The following is a 25,740-nucleotide window of genomic DNA, read 5'->3' as shown; positions in this document are numbered from 1 at the left end:
AATCTCCACAGTTCAGACATAAAGAGCTTTTCAACTAGTTTATAACAGATTTGTGCCAAATAAAATGAGCAGATAATATTGTGGATGATTACTTTTCACACATCTGTGTTGTGGCAAATACCTTGCAGTACAAATAACCTGGCACCGAGCAGACTGTCAATCCACAACTCCAGCATTTATTGGCTGACTCTTCTACAGGATTGTGACTTGCCTAAATCCTGAGACCAGGAGCAGAATTAACATTGTGTTGTGATGTTGCAATGTCTCTCAGCAGAAGCCAAGGCCCTACATCGCACAAGAACTTTGCAAGGCCGCTTTCAAAAGTGTTCATAATCTATCACATCCAGCAGCAGAGATGACAATCAAGTTATGGACCAATCAAGTGTATGGTCATTGATTAAAAATAGCAGTTTGTGCATGGGCGCATTGGGATATTCAATGCCAGTAGTCCAAAGTGGAACATCACGTACACACTGACATTGGGCAATTTCAAGGCTCTCCACCAGTATTCGCTCACGTGCACATTTATCTCGTTGACCAATTTTCACCTGCATATGGTTACAGACAACTTCCCACAGCGGTGGACAAATGCACTCAGTAGCAGATATTTTTGCCAAGACAACAGGAAAGACTCTTGTCACCACCTGGATAGCACGATTTTGCACAGTGTACAGGCCAGAAATTATAGCCTCGCTACCAAAAATTATGTACGGGGAGCCATTATTCAATCTGGCAGTTTATTTCGTGCCTTCACTGCTATCTTCTGTAGCGGAACTGCCGCAGATGGTGCAACAGGTCTATGACCACATGACCAAGGAACGACGCCCGCCTGCTTCGCGCCACAGTCGCTGTTTTCATGCACAAAGCAGTAGACAACTTTACTCCCATCATGCTGCAACAGATCTCATCAAATTGCTTGTCCCTCCACCATACACTGGACCTTTTCTGGTATTGCGATGAGAACACCAGAACTTGGAGAAACTTTGCCCCTACAAGACACCATACCAATTCCACAAGACCCACCACACCTGGAGACACCCACTCGCAATTACCATCTCCCTCCATCAGTTTGCAGCCACACTGTTATTGCTTGCAGCAGCTGCACCTGTGGCATGGCAGCAATGCACACAAGAAACGGCCAGCACATAAAGTTTAAATTTCGTTCCATTCCATATGCTCTGCACCGGGCAGGGGTGGGGTGGGGGTTGGAAGGAGGAGGGGTGCTATGAGTCACATGTTTTCGCATATCAGTGTGTGTGTGTGTGTGTGTGTGTGTGTGTGTGTGTGTGTGTGTGTGTGTGTTTTGCTCAAATTAAAAGAAGATAAATTCTGTACACTTCAGTTTCAGGTACTTTATTTTATGTGGAATATAAGCTTTACTCACTGGTGTACGATCAGTGTTCTTCTGTCAAATTTGTTTCTTTCATCAGAAAAGCTTTGCAGTATTAACATTCTTTTTTAAAATAATAATGTTCCCAATAACCCTTTTTTAATGAAATAGAAACAACATATTTTATCCAGACTCTCAATATCACCACCACCACCACCACCATCCTCATACAATACATTTAAATCTTAAGTATAGTTAACAATTGTTTCATCCACTGTAGTTGTCATCATGTGTAATTAGAATGTTTCCACAGTCATGATGTAAAGATCTGTGCTTCCCACTTGTTAACTTGCATATGATTGACTTTAATGCACATAATGAAATCTTGATCAATAGGGCCGAAAATTTAGGAGTATGGGATGTCTTTTACTTGCAAGTGAGAAGTTGGATTGGTTTTCATTATTCTGACCAAGTGTACATCTACATCAGTACTGCTCAAGCCACCTGACAGTTTGTGGTGGAGGTTACTTCTGGTACCACTGACTGATTCCGCACCACCCCCACCCCCTTCCTGTTCCAATTGCAAACAGTGTGTGAGAAGAATCATTTGCTCTAATTTCTTGAAGTTCCTCATTGTGATCATTTTGTGAGATGTATACGGGAGGATGTTGTCAGACTCTTACTGGAAGGTACTCTCTTGAAATTTCAATAGTTAACTTCCCTGTGATGCCTGTCTTTCAGCATCTGCCAGTGGAGTTCATTTAACATCTTTGTATCGCTCTCCTGCGTGCTAAACAATCCCTTTATGAAGCATATATTGTAGGATCATCTCTCTCTCTCTTCTGTGTCATACCTGGTAAGGGACCCAGATTGGTCAGGATATATATGACCCGGGACAACTGGGAGATTCGGGAAAAACCCGGGAATTTTTTCATCCAGGAGAGAATCGGGAAAAATCCGGGAATTTTTTAGAATTCTGGGAATTTTTCGTTGTTTTAGTTTTCAGTTAAATTTTTGTAATTTTGATTGCTAAGAACCGTTACTTTAACAAAGGATGTTATTGCATCCTGCTACTGTACCATTAAAACATGAACGAGAGAAAAAATTGAAAATAAAACTTAAATAGCAAAGGAAATGTGTCGTATATAATAACACAGTGCTTGTACATGCGTCTGCCAACAGCAAAATGTGTCAAAGGCTTTCGGAGGACTACACAGTGCTTTGTAACAACAAATTGCCTTTGATGAGTGTGACGTCACAACTGTTTACATTAGACTCATTTAATCAGTTATGAGTGGGCTCATGCACACGCGCAGTTGAGTCGTGTGTGAGTAGTACCTTCTCCTGCTTCTGGCTACAGAACTGTGGCTGTTGACTGTGTAAGCAGCAGTAGCAGCAACCAGCCGCATGGTACTCGGAAAAATTTTACTGGCGCACCCAAGTTGCCAGATTCATGCGTGTGCAGCAGGCCTGGATCTAGTGGGGAGTGAGGGCAAACTGGGGTATCTGAACCGGGCGGCAATTTCGGGGGGAGGGCGCAAATTCATATTCTTGAGAAAAAAAAACCTTGTTTCACAAAGCACCTAGCATCCAGCACACGTCAATCTATCGATTATTCATATGATTTTGAAATGCACCCCTGCTGGTTTTTGAACACATTCTAAGTTGATTTCTGAATGAATTATAAGTTCATTTTAGAATGCGTGCGTAGTGTACGTGATGTCTCTGCCAGGGGAATCCTCGTCACATCTAGAAATTAACTTCCCTGCAGACAAAAAGGGACGGGGCCATACGAGCTGAGTGGAATAAAGCTGAACCGGTGAGTGCCAAGTGCTGCTTGTTTATGTGGTTGATTCGGTTTGCACGGGGGTGGGGGGGGGGGGGGGTGGGGTGGGGGGTGGGGGGGGGGGGTGGGGGGGGGGGTGGGTTAGTCTCCACGTGACCCGTTTTTACATTTAGTGATTTTGCTGTTTCCTCTTTGTTTACTGCTCTCACATAAAATGAAAGCAAGACGGATTTCTGTGGCTGGGAGCTATCAACATAATGAAAATACATCCACATAATTACGGAGGGGTGAACTATGTTACTAGTTTCAGATTTTATTTTATTTCCAACTTTCTGACAGTCAAGCATTAATCGCCTTGCAGAACAATGAAGTTATTTTTGTCGGTTTGATAAACAAATTTGGCTTTTATTAAGCTTTCTTGCTGAGGCAGTCAATTTATTCTACACTATTGGCTAGTTTCAACTGTTCGCTGCATTACAGGTGCACATTTTCATCTTCTAGCACATATGGCATTATGCCATAATAAAGGACCAAACATGAGATAATACAGTATTGGTACTCCAAGAAAATTTATGTCCCGAAAACCACACTGAAAAGCTTCATATCTGGTCAAGGCCTACATCATTGAGAATCTGGACATACGAATGTGCACTGTAAGATGAGAAATTCTGATGCTCGTGGAATGTCCTCTGATATCTTGTTTCTTTTATGACATAATGTAAGATCTTTTAATGTTTTCATACGAACATACGGGCTTCCTACAGCACCGTAGCTGCGCAAGCTCAGTGACGCCTCTTATCTGGCGCTCTCTGACAACTGCTGAAATGAATCTATTTCTAACAGGTCACGGGAAAATATTGCGAATTGTTGTTCGGAAAGTGTTATTTTCAAAGTAAAGTTCCTTTTATGCAAGATGAACTATGTGCGAGAATGTACGATGGATTTCTTAAATCACAGAGTGTTTGGTCTCTTTTAAAAATCAACTCTTTGATGAGGAGCCATTTAGAAGAATTTCGAGCCCAGAAGATCAGCGATTTATGTCGGTATTAAAAATTTTGCTGATGTATTTGTGTGATGTATCTTAAATTGTAACATGCGCTAAACAGATCAACATTACAAGTGACAGCTTTGCTTTTCTTGTAGCAACACTATGTATGTTAATTTAAACCATTAACTTTTCCTATTGGTGGAATTTGAATTTATACTTTCGTGATACGAAAATATGCAGCCCACATGTTGCTGCACATCAAAGATTTTTCCAAAATGTGATTTTTCCGCCTGAGTATCGTTTTCTAAAGTGCCGGGAAATTCTACGCTGCTTTATAAAACCATATCCTATCAGAGGATAAGTATACTGTCACTTGACATGGCAAAAGCTTATTTTCACCCGGGAGAAAATGTATTTTTAACCTGGAGATGCGGGAATTCTCCTTGTCCACATATACACCCTGTTGGTGAACAATATTCAGTAATCGGTCAGGCAAACATCTTGCAAGCCACTTCTTTAGTGGATGAAATACATTTCCGTAAGATTTTTCTTATGACTCTGTCTGGCATCAGCTTTTCCTACTATTTATTTTATGTGGTTATTTCATGTAAGGTCATTCTGGTTAGGTACAGTAATGGATTTCTTTTCCTGTTTATGCACAATGTGTTACATTTATATATGTTCAGGGACAACTGCCAGAGACTGCATCATTCAGCTGTCTTTTGTAGGTCATTTTGCAAATTGATATTGTCTTCTGGCATTTATCTGCATCTCCATCTTCATGATTACTCAACAATTCACAATGAAGTGTCTGGCAGAGGGTTCATTGAACTACGTTCGGACTATTTTTCTTGAAAATTGCACCGGAAAAATGAACACACAAATATTTATATGCAAATTCTGATTTCTCTTATTTTATTACAATGATCTTTCCTTCCTATGTAGGTGGGCAACAGCAAAATAATTTCACTCACTGAGGACAAAGCTGGTGATTGAAATTTAATGAGAAGATCCTGCTGCATTGAAAAGCACCTTTGTTTTGGACTTCATGATTGCCATCTCAATTCATGTACTATATCCATGGTGCTCTCTACCCTATTTCACGATAGTACTAAACAAGCTGCCCTTCTTTGAACTTTTTCAGTGTCCTCTGTCGATCCTATCTGATGTGGATCCCACACCTCACAGCAGTACTCCAGAAGAGGATGTACAAGTGTATTGTAGGCAGTCTCTTTAGTAGACCTGTCGCATTTTATCAGTGTTCTGCAATAAATCGTAGTCTTTGGTTTGCATTCCCCCACAAGATTATCTGTGTGGCCATTCCAACTTAAGTTATTTGTAACTGTGATCCCTAAGCATTTAATTGAATTTACTGTCTGTAGATTTGTGTGGTTTTTTGTGTAACCAAAATTTCGTTGATTCCTTTAGGTACTCAAGTGGATGAATTCATGCTTTTCGTTATTTGGAGTCAGTTACCACTCTTTGCACCGCACAGATATCTTGTCCAAGTCGTTTTGCAATTTGTTTTGATCGTATGATTACTTTATGAGGTGGTAAATGATGACTGCCTCATCTGCTAACAATCTAAGAATGCTACTCGGATAGTCTCCCAAATCGCTTATGTAGATCAGGAACAGCAGACGACCTATGACACGTCCTTGGGGAATGCCAGATATTACTTCTGTTGTACTGGATGACTTTCCGGCAGTTACTACGAACTGCGACTTTCTGACAGGAAATCATAAATCCAACCACACAACCGAGGTGATAGTCCATAGTCACAGAATTTGATTAGAAGTTGCTTGTGAAGTATGGTGTAAAAAGCCTTCTGTAAATCTAAAAATATGGAATAAGTTCGATATCCCCTGTCACTAACATTCATTACTTTGTAGGAATAAAGGGGGAACCACACCATATGCGAAAAGTCTTAAATTACCTTCATCTGTTCCATTAAAAGTGATGTGTTGAGTTTCATCTGCAGGGAAGTCTTGAATCCAGTTACAGAACTGACCTGCTCATATTTTTTTCACTAGATGGCATTGCATGACGGTGTCAAATGCCTTGCTGAAGTCGAGCAACATGGCATCAACCTGGTTGCTGATGTCTACAGCTCTTTGGATCTCTCAGAACAACATAGCAAGCTGAGTTTTGCAAGATCTCTGTTTGCATAATTCTTGTTGATTTTTATGGGGGAGATTTTTATTCTCCAGAAACTTCACAATTCTTGATTATAAAATATATTCCATAATTCTACATCAGACTGACTTCATTGTACCGGCCTATAATTAATGCATTTGTCCTACAACCCTTCTTCAAAATTGGAATGATGTGCCCTTTTTTTCAATGTCTAGGTACCCTTCATTGCTCCAGTGACCTGTGATAAACTCCTACTAGAAGGGAAGCAAGCTCTTGCACATAATCTCTGTAGAGTCTTACAGGTATCTCATCTGATCTTGATGCCTTTCCACTACGAAGTGATTGTAGCTTTTTTCTATTCTGCTATCAGTTATCACAATATTTGCCATTTAGAAGTTCGTATAATGATTGACAGGAGGAGCTGCATTACGATACTCTGCGGTGAAAAAATTTTACAAGACCGATTCAGTATTTCAGCTCTCACTTTGTCATCTTCCATTTTGTTGCCCTTGTGATCACTGAGTGAGTAAATAGATGATGATTTCGAACCACTTACTGATTTTACACGAGACAGAAACCTCCTAGCATTTGTAGTCAGGTCAGTTGAAAGAATTTTTCTTTCCAAGTCATTGAATGCTCCTCTCATTGCTGTCTTCGTGCTTATTTTTGCTTCGTCCAGCTTTCGTTTGTTAACTTAGATTTTTGCTTCTTTTGAATCTGTGATAAAGCTCTCATTGTTTATGTAGCAGTTTTCTAACATAGTTATTAACCCTTGCAATATCAAGGGGTAAGGGGTACTTTATGCCAACTTTTCAAAAATATTATAGTTTACTTTGTATTTCAAATTTTGGAAAAATATTTACTGTTTATAATGATCTCTTGTATCAGATTCTGCTATTGTTTTAAATATTTCAGTAAAACTTAAGTAAAAAATTCAAGTCTTACAATTAGTAGTGAATGTGACTTTTTGCAACGATCATATTCGTATTTTCAGGTTTAGTATCCTTGTTACGCAAATTTATGTCTTTAAAAAATAGATTGTGAAAAAAAGTCAAGTACTATTAATGAAATTGGTATTTCTTAAATTTTTTGTGTGGTGGTCCTAAAGTACCCCTTCCCTTGGTGTACACATACACAGAAAATGTGTTGGTATTGCCTCCTTCACGAGTTGGTTCTTAACTATCTGCTCAAAGTAATTTAGGACAAGACATTCAGAATAATGGCACATGAATCCTTGTCCCTGGCACCAGTTTCGATAAGGTGACGCTGGTATATAAAAGCATCTGATTATTTTTTTAAAAAAATTTTTTATCCACTTTTCTTGCTTAAATTCACTCAGACTAAATCCTTAGTAACCTTCCTAGATACTATCGAATTCTTTACTGGAATAAGTACGCCGCCACCATTGGTAACTAACCGATAAATATTCCAATCTGAATTCAGGATTTCATTGCTATTCACTTCTTGTTTCAACCAACTTCCTGTTCCTAATACTAAGTGGGCACTACAACTTTCAATAAACCATACTAATTCTGGGACCTTGCCATTGATGCTCCTGCAGTTTATTAATATTATATTAATGTCTTCCATTTTTGATCTGCTGGGAGGAGCATTCTCTGAGAATAATGTGACTGATGTATCTACCATTTCGACAGGTAGTTCAGCTCTGATCCCAAGGGGAGGGGCGTTCCTTTGACCTAAAAAAGTTCACATGTGTACACCCCACATACTCAGCTACCATAATAGTTGCTCCCTACTTCAAACCAGAGGATTGTAATAGACTCTGGGTAGGATGCTGAAAATAGTGAGCTTAGCCTGCACCCCATAGGCTGTGCTAGCTGTCTTCTCCAAATCAGCCTTTTGCCTTCATGTACTGAAGATGGCCTCTGAAGTCAAGCAGCAGACATTATTCGTGCTAGCATGAGCAACGATTTACAGATGGTTCACCCATTTTGCTTGATAGCTGCTGTCAGAGCTGTCCACATTTCATACGAGATCCCCCTGTAGACATACAAAGTGCCCACTGAGAATAGTGTGACTGATGTATCTACCATTTCGACAGGTAGTTCAGCTCTTTCTTGCCTTAAATGCTATTTCCATTAGGGGCTCCATGATCCACCTAACTTTGGATCTCCCATTGACTAGTGTACTTCTGCACTTGCCCAGACACAAATTGGAAGTAATAACAGCTTGCCCATGCTAACGAACTAGTCTGGTGTTGTCAGACTGCACTGTATGTACCGTATTGTCTGAGTTTAGCATACATGAAGAAAGACACAATACACGGAATTGACACATGAAACAGAACTCTGCACAATGAAGACAATACAGAATGTTGACAGCACTGCTAGTGTGCATTATACTGTAAGCTGTGCAACTGTTGGTAATGATCTGAAAGAAGTGAATGTGGGTCAAAGACATGCACTATAATGTGACTTTTGTTGATCCTGCTACTTCCATCACCCACCATGCTGAGCGACTCCTTGGAGTCCATGAATGGTGTCCTCCTTCATGGTATGATGTTCGCAAACATTAATGTGTTTCCTGTATTCCAGTGTCCAATTTTGCTCTGATTTTGAAGGTGGTACATTTTTATTATATTGTTTGTATTTGGTAAAACTCACTCAAAACTTGAGAGGGTGCTTGCTGAATGCTGCAAAAATGCACAGACATGCCTTTTGTGGCTGTTGTACACATCCTGTGGATTGTCTTAAGAAAATATGCACAGTGAGTCTGCAAGCTCTATTTTTGTCTAAATTGTAAGAACTTGCTAAATAATATGCATGAGTCCTTAAAGTTGTCCATATGTCTTCAGCTTCTAATTGTTTAACGTGATGTCTTAATAATTACAACCAGTGACCTTATGTACAACAGTGTGGTAATTCTGTTGCTCAACTTTAAATCTGGTATAATTTTTAGTTGCAGAAAGATCTTGCTGATAAAGATGACATCATAAAAGACCTTCAGAAGCAAGTAGGACAGGAAACAGTTTTGCGACAACAATTGGATGAGAGAACTGTTCAAGGAGCCTCAATGGCTGCACAACTCCAGGTGGCTCAGGATGGATTAAAAGTGTTACAGGCAAATACTGCTGGCTACAAAACAAAATTGGTTGAAGTGGAAAAGAAAAGCCGCAATTTTTCTGCTACAATTTCAAAGCAAGAAGGTATCATCCAGCAGTTAAAACATGTAAGTACCTGCTCTCTCTCTCTCTCTCTCTCTCTCTCTCTCTCTCTCTCTCTCTCTCTCTGTGTGTGTGTGTGTGTGTGTGTGTGTGTGTGTGTGTGTGTGTGTGTACATTATTTGGGTTTCATATAGTATTGCAATAATAATACTGTAAATTCCTGATTGGATAAGTGACCTTCCATTACTTGTTTTACATTTCAGTAAATTTTTTTTCGTATCTTAACTTCTAATGTTTTAACACTGTTTTGTGATACATACTCTGTATTTTCTTATTAGTAATTTTTTATTCTTTTTATGACGCAGAATTTATCTGAATGGAAGAGGAGTTAGAGACTTACACAACATACTGATACTAGTAAACAGAATGTTTGGGACGGGGGGGAACTGTCTTTAATTTTTACCTTCGATGCTCTCAACACTGCATGAATACATTAAAGTTGGATTTATGCTTGCCAATGCATGATACAGTATCACACACCCTTTGTGTTGCTATACCTGTCGAAAACTTGAACATAAAACGATTGTATGTGGAAGCAAAATGCCTTGCTCTAGCAAGCACCCACTGCGCTGTAAGGATGAGGTGAAAAAAAGCAATAACTGAAGTTCATCAAATAAATAATAAATACTGAAGCATGGAAGGTATTTCATGCACAGCAGCCCAAAGAGTTTGCTACATTGTTTACCTCTACCCATGAAAAACCATGCTAATATCACAGTACTATACAGACAGATGATGATATCTCTCTACAGATGCAGAGGTGATGTGATCTGGTTGACAAGGGCTTGTGCATTGGAAAGACTTTGTAAATGAAAGACTCAATTAAAAAATAATAAAACCAGTATATTCATTATACTCAGTACAGATGGGCACACCCAGGTCAGTTATTGACGCTGTCAGCTAGTCTTGGCAGGCCATGAGGTAAAGTTAATTTTGTGTTAGAAAAAAAGTCATAGGAAAGGAGTCACATCATTGCTAGCTGGAAGCCAGGGCCAGAGTGTGTCTAGACTATAACTGAAGCTCCAAGTGGTGATTAACAGACCTCACGTGTTTTCTTTCCCATGTTCCCTATTAACTACCCACATTGGGTTCATAATGGATATGTTGTCGGCAGATAACTTTTTACAATAACAACCAACCTCTGCTGAAGTGATGACCCTATTTGGCAGGTAGACAACAAAGAATTACACTTGAGCATTAAAATAAAATATCAAAATGAAAAATTTGAAATAAAGATTAGACTGGCTAGGCGACCTGCACACAGCTACATGTGCTACCCGTAACTGTTAATAAAGTGTTTCACAATTCCTATTACAGGCTTCTACAATTTGTAGAGAGGACTTAGTAGATATAGTTTCGATAAGGAAATGTACCGTTTGGATTCGCAATAAGTTTGAAGATCAGACCACTTTCAAAGTGTCTGTTTCACAATAGGCACATGAACTGACAAGAGTTCACTGTCATCAGTCTCTGTTCTACCTGGGACATCACATACCAATTTTGTTGAACTGCCACAGCTACAATAATTTGGCATGTTTGCAACTAGGAGGGTTGACAGTGGTGCTCCAAGGACATGCTGCACTATCAACTTTGAACAGGATGTCCTTCATCACAAAAAAGAGAACCTGACAATGAGTAGTTGACAGATTGCCCTTGCCAAGAGTTCCTGTGCAGCAGCACACAGGTCAATGCTCATTGTCTCCGTTGTGTGCAAACCATGAAGCAGATACAAAAATGGTTTGATCTTCAAACTTATTTTACATCCAAACAGCAAACAGTACTTTCACAGAAATGGGTTCCTTATCAATACTTTATCTACAAAGACCCCTCTACAAGCCCGAGAAGCCTGTATAGGCATTTTGACCTGTGAACAAAAGGATAAGTAAAAAAAAAAAAAAGTAGGTCATTGACTCACCATTCAGCAGTAATGTTTCCTGCCATGTCCCATACCCTCCCCTCAAAGAGAAGAAAGCCTGTAGGTAAAAGAACACATGCTTTGAGGTAACAAAACTAATATATTTATTGTATGGCAAATTTCCTGTGTTTGATGACACAGATTGTCCTGAAATGAAACTTGACAGACAAATCATAAAATGATCAACCTTCTATAAATGTCTTGGTCTCATTACCAAGATGGAAAGATAAAGATAAAATTAACCCTAAAATGGTCCCATTATTCAGGAGAATATGGATTGATCGGGAGGGGTGCAGAAGAATTGAAGCTCCTTGCACAGGAAACACCTTAATGTTTTTGTCTCCAAGAGAGACATTTTAAAGATATGGATGCACCTGTGTTATGGGGCTACAATGAACTTGTTAGTGACTAATCCAAATGTGGGATGATTCTTTTTATTAATGTTGCGAACTTCTTCTCACCAATCCCACTTTCACTGTCTTTCTAATTTTAACAGTGATTTTAAATCACTGAAAATAAAAAACTTTCACTGTGGTAAAAAACACATAGGACAAACAATATGCTGTGTACAAGAACAGTGTATCAAACACCCACCTTCTATGGCACAGCAAAACTGCAGAGGTGAAACTTTGTATTTCCACTGGCCATTCCATGGATCATGGAAAAGTCAAAATCTGGTCACAGCCTCATCCTGCTGAGATTCAGTGATCAAGGAAGCAGTGGAAATACAATTAGCAGGATTGCATCCTGAGAAGCTGCATTTCAGTAGATTATCACTCACTTGGTACACTTCCATGTTGTTGTTGTGGTCTTCAGTCCTGAGACTGGTTTGATGCAGCTCTCCCTGCTACTCTATCTTGTGCAAGCTTCTTCATTTCCCAGTACCTACTGCAACCCACATCCTTCTGAATCTGCTTAGTGTATTCATCTCTTGGTCTCCCTCTTTGATTTTTACCCACCACGCTGCCCTCCAATACTAAATTGGTTATCTCTTGACGCCTCAGAACATGTCCTACCAACCGATCCCTTCTTCTAGTCAAGCTGTGCCACAAACGTCTCTTCTCCCCAATCCTATTCAATACCTCCTCATTAATTATGTGATCTACCCATCTAATCTTCAGCATTCTTCTGTAGCACCACATTTCGAAAGCTTCTGTTCTCTTCTTGTCCAAACTACTTATCGTCCATGTTTCACTTCCATACATGGCTACACTCCATACAAATACTTTCAGAAACGACTTCCTGACACTTAAATCTATACTCGATGTTAACAAATTTCTCTTCTTGAGAAATGCTTTCCTTGCCATTGCCAGTCTACATTTTATATCATCTCTACTTTGACCATCATCAGTTATTTTGCTCCCCAAATAACAAAACTCCTTTACTACTTTAAGTGTCTCATTTTCTAATCTAATTCCCTCAGCATCACCCAACTTAATTTGACTACATTCCATTATCCTCGTTTTACTTTTGTTGATGTTCATCTTATATCCTCCTTTCAAGACACTGTCCATTCCGTTCAACTACTCTTCCAAGTCCTTTGCTGTCTCTGACAGAATTACAATGTCATCGGCGAACCTCAAAGTTTTTATTTCTTCTCCATGGATTTTAATACCTACTCCGAATTTTTCTTTTGTTTCCTTCACTGCTTGCTCAATATACAGATTGAATAACATCGGGGATAGGCTACAACCCAGTCTTACTCCCTTCCCAACCACTGCTTCCCTTTCATGCCCCTTAACTCTTGTAACTGCCATCTGGTTTTTGTACAAATTGTAAATAGCCCGTCGCTCCCTGTATTTTACCCCTGCCACCTTCAGAATTAGAAAGAGAGTATTCCAATCAACATTGTCAAAAGCTTTCTCTAAGTCTACAAATGCTAGAAACGTAGGTTTGCCTTTCCTTAATCTTTCTTCTAAGATCAGTCTCAAGGTCAGTATTGCCTCACGTGTTCCAATATTTCTACGGAATCCAAACTGATCATCCCCAAGGTCGGCTTCTACCAGTTTTTCCATTCGTCTGTAAAGAATTCACGTTAATATTTTGCAGCAGTGACTTATTAAACTGATAGTTCGGTAATTTTCACATCTGTCAACACCTGCTTTCTTTGGGATTGGAATTATTATATTCTTCTTGAAGTCTGAGGGTATTTCGCCTGTCTCATACATTGTGCTCACGAGATTGTCAGGGCTGGCTCTCCCAAGGCTGTCAGTAGTTCTAATGGAATATTGTCTACTCCTGGGGCCTTGTTTCAACTCAGGTCTTTCAATGCTCTGTCAAACTCTTCACGCAGTATCATATCTCCCATTTCATCTTCATCTTCATCCTCTTCCATTTCCATAATATTGTCCTCAAATACATCACCCTTGTATAGACCCTCTATATACTCCTTCCATCTTTCTGCTTTCCCTTCTTTGCTTAGAACTGGGTTTCCATCTGAGCTCTTGACATTCATACAAGTGGTTCTCTTTTCTCCAAAGGTCTCTTTAATTTGCCTGTAGGCAGCATCTATCTTACCCCTAGTGAGATAAGCCTCTGCATCGTTACATTTGTCCTCTAGCCATCCCTGCTTAGCCATTTTGCACTTCCTGTCGATCTCATTTTTGAGACGTTTGTATTCCTTTTTGCCTGCTTCATTTACTGCATTTTTATATTTTCTCCTTTCATCAATTAAATTCAGTATTTCTTCCATTACCCAAGGATTTCTACTGGCCTTCGTCTTTTTACGTACCTGATCCTCTGCTGCCTTCACTACTTCATCCCTCAAAGCTACCTATTCTTCTTCTACTGTATTTCTTTCCCCCATTCCTGTCAATTGTTCCTTTATGCTCTGAAACTCTGTACAACCTCTGGTTTAGTCAGTTTATCCAGGTCCCATCTCCTTAAATTCCCACCTTTTTGCAGTTTCTTCAGTTTTAATCTATTATTCATAACCAATAGATTGTGGTCAGAGTCCACATCTGCCCATGGAAATGTCTTACAATTTAAAACCTGGTTCCTAAATCTCTGTCTTACCATTATATAACCTATCTGAAACCTGTCAGTATCTCCAGGCTTCTTCCATATATACAACCTTCTTTTATGATTCTTGAACCAAGTGTTAGCTATGATTAAGTAGTGCTCAGTGCAAAATTCTACCATGCGACTTCCTCTTTCATTCCTTAATCCCATTCCACATTCACCTACTACGTTTCCTTCTCTCCCTTTTCCAACTACCGAATTCCAGTCACCCATGGCTATTAAATTTTCGTCTCCCTTCACTATCTGTATAATTTCTTTTGTTTCATCATACATTTCATCAATTTCTTCGTCATCTGCAGAGCTAGTTGGCATATAAACTTGCACTACTGTAGTAGGTGTGGGCTTCATGTCTATCTTGGCCACAATAATGCATTCACTATGCTGTTTGTAGCAGCTTACCCACATTCCTATTTTCCTATTCATTATTAAACCTACTCCTGCATTACCCCTATTTGATTTTGTATTTATAACCCTGTATTCACCTGACCAAAAGTCTTGTTCCTCCTGCCACCGAACTTCACTAATTCCCACTATATCTAACTTTAACCTATCCATTTCCATTTTTAAATTTTCTAACCTCCTGCCCGATTAAGGAATCTGACATTCCACGCTCCGATCCGTAGAATGCCAGTTTTCTTTCTCCTTTCTTTCTCCTTTCACTTCCATAGGTTAGGATATATCTGCATCTCAACTGGTACAACATATCTCTTGGAAGTCTCCCATTTTGCAGCACCAGTGGCATGTTAAACGCCACTGGAGGCATGTGCTGCGTACATTGTGAAGGAAGCATTGCTTAAAACCAGGCCCTAGCAGTGCCACTGACATGGCACATCTTAACTGGTGAGGTTTTCACAAAATTGTCCAGGTCATAAAGCTGGTAAAGGCCCCACCAGAGGTGGTGTGGGATCCTGTGTGACTGAAGTCGGAGAGGTGACTGCTTGGAAGACATCCGTCATAAACAAACTCAAGTCATAGTGGAGAGTTTCATAGGCATTGCTTTCCTCAGAGAGGAATCTGATTCCCACAATATGTTGTTTCTCACTTCAGAGTCAAGGGTGAAACACACCTTAACATTCCTGATTAGTGTGTCTGCCCGTACAAACATTTAAGATTGCATTTCCTTCTTAACTGATAGACTGGCGTACTTTTTCAGCTATCAAAAACCTAGCTGCAATAATATGTTTCTCCATTGGAAAATGTTCTTGATACGCCTTGGACACAGTGCAAGCTAACTTAAATCCGTATTCTAAAGCAATGTCTAGCCCACACCATATCAAAGTTCCGCCTATGACAGAAGGAGTCCATGATACTAGCACCTGAACCAAATTGGTTGCACACTTGCTGTGCACTTCACAGATCACATCTCAACTGGCTTGAGCTGGCCCTTGACTGGCTTGAGCTGGCCCTTGACCGGCTTGTATACTGGATTGTGGCATGGTCTTGTCAAAGGGCATGTTTAATACCAAGTGCTCTCTAGGTTGGGGTGCCACAGCAGTCAACAGTAATGTTGTACCAACTACTTAGTTTCTGTAGTAGCATTGGGCGGTGATTATACATTATTTATTGTAAAGGATCTAAGCTGGGCAATATTCTTACTTGCTCCACTGTTTTCCCTGATTGTGGCTTCAAGTTGTGCATACCCGAGCAATTAATAAATTATGACATTAACATGTGCAATTATTAAGTGACTGGGGCTGGTGAGAACTCATTAAAGAAGAATATTTGTTATATTCTCAGACTCGTGTCCACAAGGAGATAGAAAACCAAAGGCAAGAAAGACAGTGTTGTGCTAGTTGCCAGGATGTAGCAGGATAAAGGCAAATAATGCAACCAACAAAGAAGCCATGACTGTATGCAAAGAAAGGACTGTAATACAATGGCCCATTCCCACATGCTATCATCTGTCTGTTGAGTAAAAGAATAATGTGTCAGTGGGACAACTGCCAAATCAACAACCTCGCCTCGACACAAAACCATTACTATCCATAGCGATTATATGAAGTGTTGCTTCCTGGGCTAAGAAGGTTCTATTGCACATATACACTCATCTTCCTTCCCCATCAAGTTGATCAGCTAATTTATAAACATTGTGGAGTATCACTGTCTGTATAACATATTTTAACAATATGTGCTTTATTTGATGATGAGCTCAGTACTCATTTTATGTAGAGATTTCCCTCTTAATTTAGATGACAAGTGTAACACATCTTTTGCTTCCTTTTTGAAGGATTTCAAAAGTTCCCTTGAATTGACTGCCTTTCGCTCTCCCATGGTTTAAAATTATCATCAGTGATCACACCTGTACACCCATGCACACTGAGTAGTACAGTTTGTTTAACGTCAGACGTACACCTTAAGCATTGTTGTATGATTCATTTGTCATTTATAGTTTACCAATATTAAATTATGATGATTAAAGTGCCATCTATCGCTACATGTTGTAACTACTTATTTTTCTTCTGCCATACATTTTCCCCCTTCTTTGATAATATTCTACTACAAATTGATGTCATTCTGACCAGTGGTGTTATTTCTACAGCTTTTTGAAAGCTTAACTTTAATTATAGCCACCCTGTATATATTCCTCACTGTCATTTTTTGTTAAGAATATCAGCTTATTCCCAAGAATAAGCATCCTTCATTCAGTTAATACTTGGCAGAAATCAAACCTCCATTTGGATCGGTCTTCCCTAACTCTTCTGCAGAAAGGTGTGCAGTATGCTGCTGCATCCATTTTCAATAAGCTACCACAAAAATTTAAAAATCTTAGCAGTAATCCACATGCTTCCAAATCAAAACTGAAGAGCTTCCTCATGGGTCACTCCTTCTGTTCTTCAAGGAGTTCCTTAAAAAATGAAGCTGATTATTGTTGTATTGTTAATTCCGTTTACTTAAACTTATGGCTTGACTTTTTTCCGGTTCATAAACATTTTACTTTTATCTGTTATTAGTTTTATATTGTAATTTTATGTACTGACACGTTACATGACTTTGGAGATTTGCTCCTCAATTTGGTCCTGTGGAACTTGACATGTAAATAAAGAAATAAATAAATAATACAATGTCATTGAGAAAGGTCAATATTCTTTATTTTTTATTTGTAAACTTTAGTTCCTTCTCGAAATTTTTCTTTTACATTCTGTACTACTTGTTCAATGTACAGAATGAATAACATTGTGGATAGGCAAAAACCCTGCCTCTCCCCTTCTCAACCATTGCTTTCCTTTCTTGTCCTTTGACTCTTTATAAAACTGCTGTCTGGTTTTTTTACATGTTGTGAAAATATTTTACTCCCTCTATTTTACCCCTGCCACCTTCAGAATTTCAAAGAATGTATTCCAGCCAACATTGATGACTGGCTCTTCAAAGGATGTCAGAGGATTTCTGGGGGAATTTCGTGTACTCCAGGAGGCTTGTTTTGGCTTAGGTTTTTCAGTGCTCTGTCAAATACTTATCACAGTATCGTATTTCCCATATCATCTTTATCTACTTCCACGTCTTTTCTTTCTTCCACGTCTTTGTCTTGAAGTTCATTTCCCTTGTTTAGCCCCTCCATATAGTCCTCCTTTGCTTAGCACTGAGTTTTCCATCGGAGCTCTTGATACTCATACTGCTGCTTCTTTTTTCTCCAAAGCCCTCTTTGATTTTTCTGGAGTTGGTACCTCTCCACCCCTAGATATATGAGGAGCATGCAAAGTCCGAGAGATGGCACCACTGGCGCGTATCGAGGTTGTGTTTAGTTAGTAGCATCTTTGGAAAGAACGCACACCAAGTTTCAGCCATATTGGTATATTTCTTTTTGTTTGGCATTCATTTGAATCAAGGAAGTCGAGTGATTGTCAAAAAATGGATGAAAGAATTTTGTGTGGTGATTAAACATTACTTTATGAAAGGCAAAATGCTTCAGGAGATTAAAGAGAAGCTTGATAAACATCACAGTGACTCTGCACCTTCAATTAGAACAGTTTATAAGTGGTTTCAAAATTTTCGGAGTTACCATATGGGCACAAGCGATACTGAATGTTCTGGATGCCCTGTGGAAGTTACGACTCCAGAAATCATTGATAAAATCCACGATATGGTGATGGATGACAGAAGAGTTAAGGTGCGTAAGATTGCTAGTGCTTTGGGCATATCGAATGAACGGGTACGTAATATTTTGCATAAACCTTTGTACATGAGAAAGCTATCCGCAAGATGGTTTCTGTGATCGCTCACACTTGACCAAAAACGGAATCTTGTGAAGTGTTGCAAGGATGGTTTGCAGCTGTTCAGGAAGAATACATGGGACTTCAAGCATTGTTTTGTTACTGTGGATGAAACATGGATACATTGCTATACTCCTGAGACCAAAGGACAATCTAAACAATGCGTTACCAAGGGAGAATCTTCACACAAAAAGGCGAAGACCATTCCTTCAGCCGGAAAGGTCATGGCGACTGTCCCTTGCGAATCCCAAAAGACAGTCTTCATCGACTATATGGAAAAGGATAGGCCTATTACAGGTGCATATTATTCATCGTTATTGGACCATTTGAAAACAGAGCTGCAAGAAAAACGCCGGCAATTTGACCACAAAAAAGTCCTTTTCCATCATGACAATGCACCAGTACACACCTCAACTGTTGTGGTCGCAAAATTAATGGAAATAGGGTTCCGAATCATTTCACATACCCCTTATTCTGCAGACTTTGTACCCTCGGACTACTACTTGTTCCCCAATTTGAAGAAATAGCTGGTGGGACAAAGATTTTATTCAAATGAGGAGGTGATTGCAGCAACTAATATCTATTTTGCAGGCTTTGACAATTCCTATTATTCGGAAGGGATCAACAAATTAGAGCAGCATTGGACGAAGTGCATAAGTCTAAAAGGAGACTATGCCGATAAATAAAAAAGGTTTACCCTAAACACATAAGTAGTTTTTATTTTTGCATGGACTTTTCAAACGCCCCTTGTACATGCTTCTAAAGATTAACATTTGTCCTCTAGCCAGCCCTGCTTAGTCGTTTTGCACTTCCTGTCAAGATCAACCCCCCCCCACCCCCCCCACCCCCCCCCCCCACCCCCCCCCACCCCCCCTCTCCTCTCTCTCTCTTTACCTGCACCATTTGCAGCCTTCTTTTAATTTTCTACTTTTGTCAGTTAAATTCAGTATCCCCTATGTTATCCAAAGATTTCTCCTAGGCCTTGTCTTTTAACACTTTTGATTCTCGGCTGCCTTCACTATTTCACCTCTCGCAGCTACCCATTTTTCTTTTACTGCATTCCTTTCCCTGTTCTAGGCAGCTGCTGCCTAATGCTCCTTTTGAAACACTTAGCAACGTTTGGTTCTTTCAACTTATTCAGATCCTGTCTCCTTAATTTTCTAACTTTTTGCAAATTCTTTGGTTTTAATCTACAGTTTACAATCAATAAATTACAGCCAGAGCCAACATCTGCCCATCGAAATGTGTTGCAGTCTAAAATATGGTTCCAAAATTTCTGTCTTACCGTTGTGTAATCAATCTGAAACAACAGTCCAATGTGTCCAGGTCTCTTTCACATAAACCACCGTCTTTTGTGATTCTTAAACCAAGTTAGTGGTGACTAAATTATGCTTTGTGTAAAATTCTACCAGGTGGCTTTCTCTTTCACTCCTTTGTTCCAATCCATATCCTCCTACCATGTTTCCTTCTCTTCCTCTTCCTACAATTGAATTCTGGTCGCCCGTCACAGTTAAATTTTCCTCTCCCTTAACTAATTGAGTAATTTATTTTATCTCATCATACATTCTTTCACTCCCTTCTTCAACTGCAGAGCTAGTTGGCATACAAATTTGTATTACTGTGGTGGTTGTTGGCATTTTGCCCTCTTGGCTATGACAGTGCACTATTCTGCTCATAGCAGCTTACTTTCATACTTATTTTCTTATTCATTACTAGACCTACTCCTGCATTATTTCTTCATCCCTCCACTGAGCTCCACTGTATCTAACTTCAACCTATCCAGTTCACTTTTTAGATTTTCTAACCTCTACTCGATTCCCCTTTCTTCTACCACCCATGTTAAAAATTAATTTACCGAATAAGTGTTCACTTGCAGAAATATATACTCTATGTAAATTTAATGTTTGCCATGATCTAAATTCACTGGCTTAAAGCTTCATAATACTCTTTGAACAACTTCTGTGAAGTTAAAATACCCTTTTTCATGTTCAGAGTTTGGAAATTGACTACTTTCTTATTTTTATTTGAATTACTATAGATGCTGGATGACATGCAACGTCGTCTTGAGCATGCTGACCTGCAAATAAGGAATCTGCAGCGCGATAATGAAATACTGCGGAACGTGCAGATTCGCTCTGTAGCCCAACAGGAATTGCTAACTGTTGAACGACAAAGAACTGACTTGTTATTCAGCCATCTAGAAAAACTACAAAGTAGTATTAACCAGTCTGAAGAGGAGGGTCGTTTACGTCTGCAATCCTCACTTGAGAAATATGTAGCTGAGTGTGCGGAATTGAAGCTGAAGTTGCAGGTAAGATTTCTCAAAAATATCTGATTTTGCTATTGAGTTCTTTTCTTTAATATATTTTCATTTGTCTGTTGCTGCAATTTCGTGTAAAATTGACATCCTGCCCCACCTTTATTCTTTTGTATATTTTACAAGATTCCTCCTTTCCATATTATGATAATTTCAACATAAAAAATTTAACAGTTTACCTCATACAGGAGATGCCATGAATACCAGTGACTGACATAGGAAACAATTAGCGAATCTAATGGGAACACACAACAACAAGAAACATATCTTTAGTATCCACAAACTGCAAATTTTTGATTGAAATAAAGGCAAGGTGTAGAAAGAAGGATAAGTGGAGAAACTAAAGTACAAATCATGAGGGAAAGAAGTTGTGAATAATTTTTGTACTTTTTGGCAGGTGGGGTATTGGTGTGATGTCTGTCTTTTTGTCTCGAGTGTGTTACAACAACCACGTTTCACCTCCAGTCACAGTAGAGCTCAGAAAACCTTCAAATTCAAGCTGCTTAAAAAACTGGTGAACACTATTGGCCCGATTTTTCTTGTGCTCCTATGTCAGCTATTTTGGGGTCCATCATGTGCACAGTTTCTGGTATCCCAGTGTTTCTGTGAGTGCCTTGTATAAGAGAGATATGGAAAGTTGTGAGAACATCACAGAAATTTCATCCGATATCAGTCGGTGGTCTTCACAAACGGTTTCCTCGATTTTTTTTTTTTTTTTTTTTTTTTTTAATTAAAAAATTTTTTTTTTAACACAAACTTATCAGTCAGAATAGATCTTCCATTCCTCTGTTCACCATGAACATTTATTCTCTTTCCACTAAACTCACTACACTGCTTCAACACACTTATTCCGTTCATAGCCCGTTTGCCGTAAACTGTTCTGATTCCTGAAAAAAATTTGGTAGGTGTCATTCAAAATAAGAAGCGGATCACAGCATGTGGCTTGCACATGGTGGGATTTCTTACCAACATTTTTCATGCAACTGGACAGTGCAACATGAATTACATTTTGCCTTGCTCATGTGATGCACATTCTGATCAGAGGCACCACCTCTACCACTAACAAGGGAGTGGTCCAATAATAAGACACGTCGAAATGTACCCTGAAATATTTTACACAGGAAGAAGACAGTGAAAAAATGCAGTGGCAAAATTTTAGCTGCTAAGGGGCACTGCGAGCATTTAAAGAAGAAGAAGCTGAAAATTTCCAAATTTGTAGTACACCAGGCAGCAGTAGAAATGTACACCACTGCTGGTGCTGCAGCAACTGACATGTGCAACTAGGATCACACACAGCGGAGGTCGGTGGTACCTTTGTAAACAGGAAACACTATACAACCTGATTGTAACTTGTAAAGGATGTTTCAGGTTACCATTCGTTGATACTCATAGTTTCTCTGACACTACAGTACACAGTTACTATTCTCTTGAATTAACCACTCAGGTAACATCTACTACAAATTAACAGTTGCTTTTTGCAGTATTGGGAAGTAAGCTGAATTAATATTTACTGTGCTTTTGTAAGATAGGCCTGCCAGTTGTACTTTTCTTTTCTTCCAGTTTCATGGTAATGTGGAATTGAATTAACGTTCTCAATTTAGTAACGATGAAATATGAAGAATGTGGTTTCCGGCCAAAATCACGTACTTCTCCTGAGGACGTACATAGGTGTCATTTGTTAGTTGAGTTCCTTGACATTCATTCGAGTGTTATTGATATTTGGTTTGAAATTGTGGATACATTAGAAGAAATACGAAATAACTGTGATAATTCCATGAATTGTGGTTCTGAAGAAGAACACCTTCAAAGTCGAAAAAAGGATATGTACTGCAATAGCTTTCAGCGGCAAAGAAAAGGCAGTGAAATGTTTGTTAAACAAAGGAGGGAAAGAATACTTGAAGTTACGCAGTATGCAAAGGCATTTTCATTTCGTAAAATCAGAGCATGAACTGTACAAATAGCAGAATGAATTTTATGAAGTGAAAAATATGCTCCAAATGGAAACCAGAACCATCTGAATGAAAAACTGTTCGAAAGATTTAGAACTGCTCGTGAGAGGCTACGCAGCGTTGCCAATGGAGATCTACGAGGCTGGGCCCTTCGAATTGCATCTGACATGAATGTTGATAATTTCCAGGCTTCGGTGACCTGGTTATGCAGGTTCAAGAAATTGTACAGAATTGGAAGTCACAAAATTACCGGTTTTACGTGACATAATCGTGTAGAGCAGCTGACAGTGATAGTGCTATAGAGAAATTCATAGCTGATGTAAATAAAGACTAAACTTGCTGTTATCCCCGCAGCTGCTGTTTATAATGCTGATCAGTCAGGTTTCTTGAAAGGACTGTGTGCACACTGCAGTGATAAGTATGAGTGCTTTACTGTTTCCACAGCTTTATATCTGTCGTCAAGAATCACGAAGCAAAAAAATAAAAAAAAATGGACTGTTTAGTTGGAAAAATGTTGTAAACGATGTACCAAAATGTGGAAAAATGGGAAAGAATAATTTTCAACATTTCGTTAGAAATGTATTCCTACCAGCTGCAGAAACTAATTCATTGCTTTTGTTAGATTCATGGTCTGGCTGTAATGATGCCTCTGTTTTTGTGGAGGATGACGAAAAATCTACAGATTAATGTGGATTCCCCGTGGAACTACTAGAATTTTTTCAACAGTGTAAAGCATTTTTCAGGAAATAATCAGACAACATAATTTCCGACACCTCTCTCTCATTTCAGGTTTATCAGTGGAACAGTATTCTTAAGCTCCAGTCATTTGTGGATGATCAGTTTCTTTCGCCACGTTGTACGAATTTGAAGTATGCCTGGTATACAGTTCAGTAAGCAGAACAATGGCTGGGAACTTTTTTGACTCCATCCCACTTCTGTCTAAATAAAAATGGTGGTTACTGCGAAGTGCCTGACTGCAATTTTTCCTTTGTTCTGTGTGCCTGATGCAAGAAAAATGTTTGTTTTTGTCTTTCAGTAGACACTTCGCGTTTTTGTGGCAACTACAGGGAATAAACAAAGGACAGTTTCACTGATAGTCAGATTTACAGCACTCGAGCATTATTATAAGGAATGGCCTACAAGAATTGTTGTAAAATGTAGTACTGCAAGAGACATTTCATTTCAACAAATTACAAGTCCTCGTTGATGGAAGTCGTCTGCGACATCAAACACTGCCATGATTTTATTTTCTCTGCTAGCCACTTTTATCAGAATTACATGTGCAAGAATTGAACTGTCGATTTGAAGTTATTCAAAGAAAATGTTTGTATAGTTTAATCCAGGATTTCTCCGGAGAAAACAACCTAACAAGCACGAGCAAAAGAGAATTCTGTCTGGTGTACCCAGTAGGCCTCTTGCAGGTCTTTCAACTGGACGCCACTGCAGCTGCTTACGTGTCCCTAACCTTCCCCAGTCACTTAATAGAAAAAGGGAGACCTGCAGTTTAATGTGGAATCCGAATCACATGTCTTTTGTGGCCACTCCAAAATCTGTGAGAAGTGAATACTCGGTTAAAAATCATAGTGAAATAGTTATGGTCTGAATGGGATTTGATCCAATTTGATCTCTTGATCACGAAGCATGTGCTTTGCCACTAGACCATTTTTTAATTTTATTTTATTTATTTTTACTTTTTTTTGAAGGAGGGGGGGGGGGGGGGAATATGACCATTAAACCTTATACGCTATGCACTAGCTGCACCTGTTGAGATGATGCTCAATATCTGTAATTAGTGTTTTGTTTATAAATTTTGCCTAAATGGTAATGAGAAGCCAGGGAAAAATGGCAGCCGACATACAAGGAACATTTTGGACCAGTGCGAAGGAGAGATGGAGATGCAATTCTGTATAAAGTGCATTATCTCCATGCATGTCATGCTTCCATACAAATTGAGACACTTAAATTCTCCTTCCCTACGCGTTTTGCATACTTTGTCAAGAGCAGTGTGCTTGCCATGCAAAATAATCATCACTGAATAGCAAAGTATCCTGTATGCTGAATATTAGCTCCAAAAACTAAAAACTAACAACACAACATTCATGGGCAATGTTCACTACCTCATGTTCTCTTCTATTCCCTATAGTACAAATGATTCTCCTCATATACAAGCGAGTGGTAGTGAATTTTCTGCAAATGCTCATTCGCACATGTTCGCTTCCATTCACTCAATTGTAAACCAGGCTTTAGGTGGTTAGATGATTGACATGTCTTATTGGACCATTCCCTTGTAAGTGTTGCCAAACCTTTAAAAACAAAATGCCACAACCTGTTACGACCACAGCAAACTTACTTTCTCAACATGCTTTCTATTGTTGAGTTTTACAAAATGAGAATTCAGAATTCACTTTTGAAGGGGGGGGGCTGAAGGATCACAATGAGCCAGAATGGTTGGCCAATGCTTACCTTTTAGGAAGTGAAATTCCAGTATGGCAATCAAACATTTAAAACTAAAGTAAACTATTCTTAACTTTTGGAACTGCCAGTTCTTTCCACAGGGAGGAAAGAGGTTTGAGAAGAAAAGGCAGTCACTCAGATCACAAATTGAGAAGGGGCCACCCACTGTGAAAAGATAGGGAGACAAAGATGATGGGGAGGCTCTAGAGAGAGTAAGAAGTCAAATATGGTACATTGGCAAGGATGGATTAAGAGGAAGAGAAACTAGAAGTGAAATGAACAGTGCGATTAAAAACTTAGGAGGAAAGCAGAAAAGAGAGGAAGGGGTAAAAACCTAAAATGAGGAAAGATGACGATTTGATTCACTAACGATGGCAGTTCATGTAGGTCAAGTCATGGACAGGATTTGCAGTGTTGCCGGTTCCAAACAACAGTTGTAGTACATGCCTAAA

The 25,740-nt window shown here is 39.2% G+C and overlaps 1 protein-coding gene across 1 annotated transcript in view; it reads left to right on the top strand.

Annotated features, from left to right (window-relative positions):
* LOC124788324 (nucleoprotein TPR-like) overlaps positions 1-25,740 on the top strand; it is a 393,071-nt gene that overhangs the window by 117,190 nt on the left and 250,141 nt on the right. The window contains exons 11-12 of the mRNA XM_047255562.1: positions 9,160-9,429; positions 20,607-20,879. Of these exons, the coding sequence (XP_047111518.1) occupies positions 9,160-9,429; positions 20,607-20,879 (543 nt within the window). The remainder of the gene's footprint in view (positions 1-9,159; positions 9,430-20,606; positions 20,880-25,740) is intronic.

The sequence above is a fragment of the Schistocerca piceifrons genome, chromosome 3, assembly GCF_021461385.2.
Source record: "Schistocerca piceifrons isolate TAMUIC-IGC-003096 chromosome 3, iqSchPice1.1, whole genome shotgun sequence".
NCBI lineage: Eukaryota > Metazoa > Arthropoda > Insecta > Orthoptera > Acrididae > Schistocerca > Schistocerca piceifrons.
Note: the sequence above shows the minus strand (reverse complement) of the source record. Positions and strands in the feature narration are given on the sequence as shown.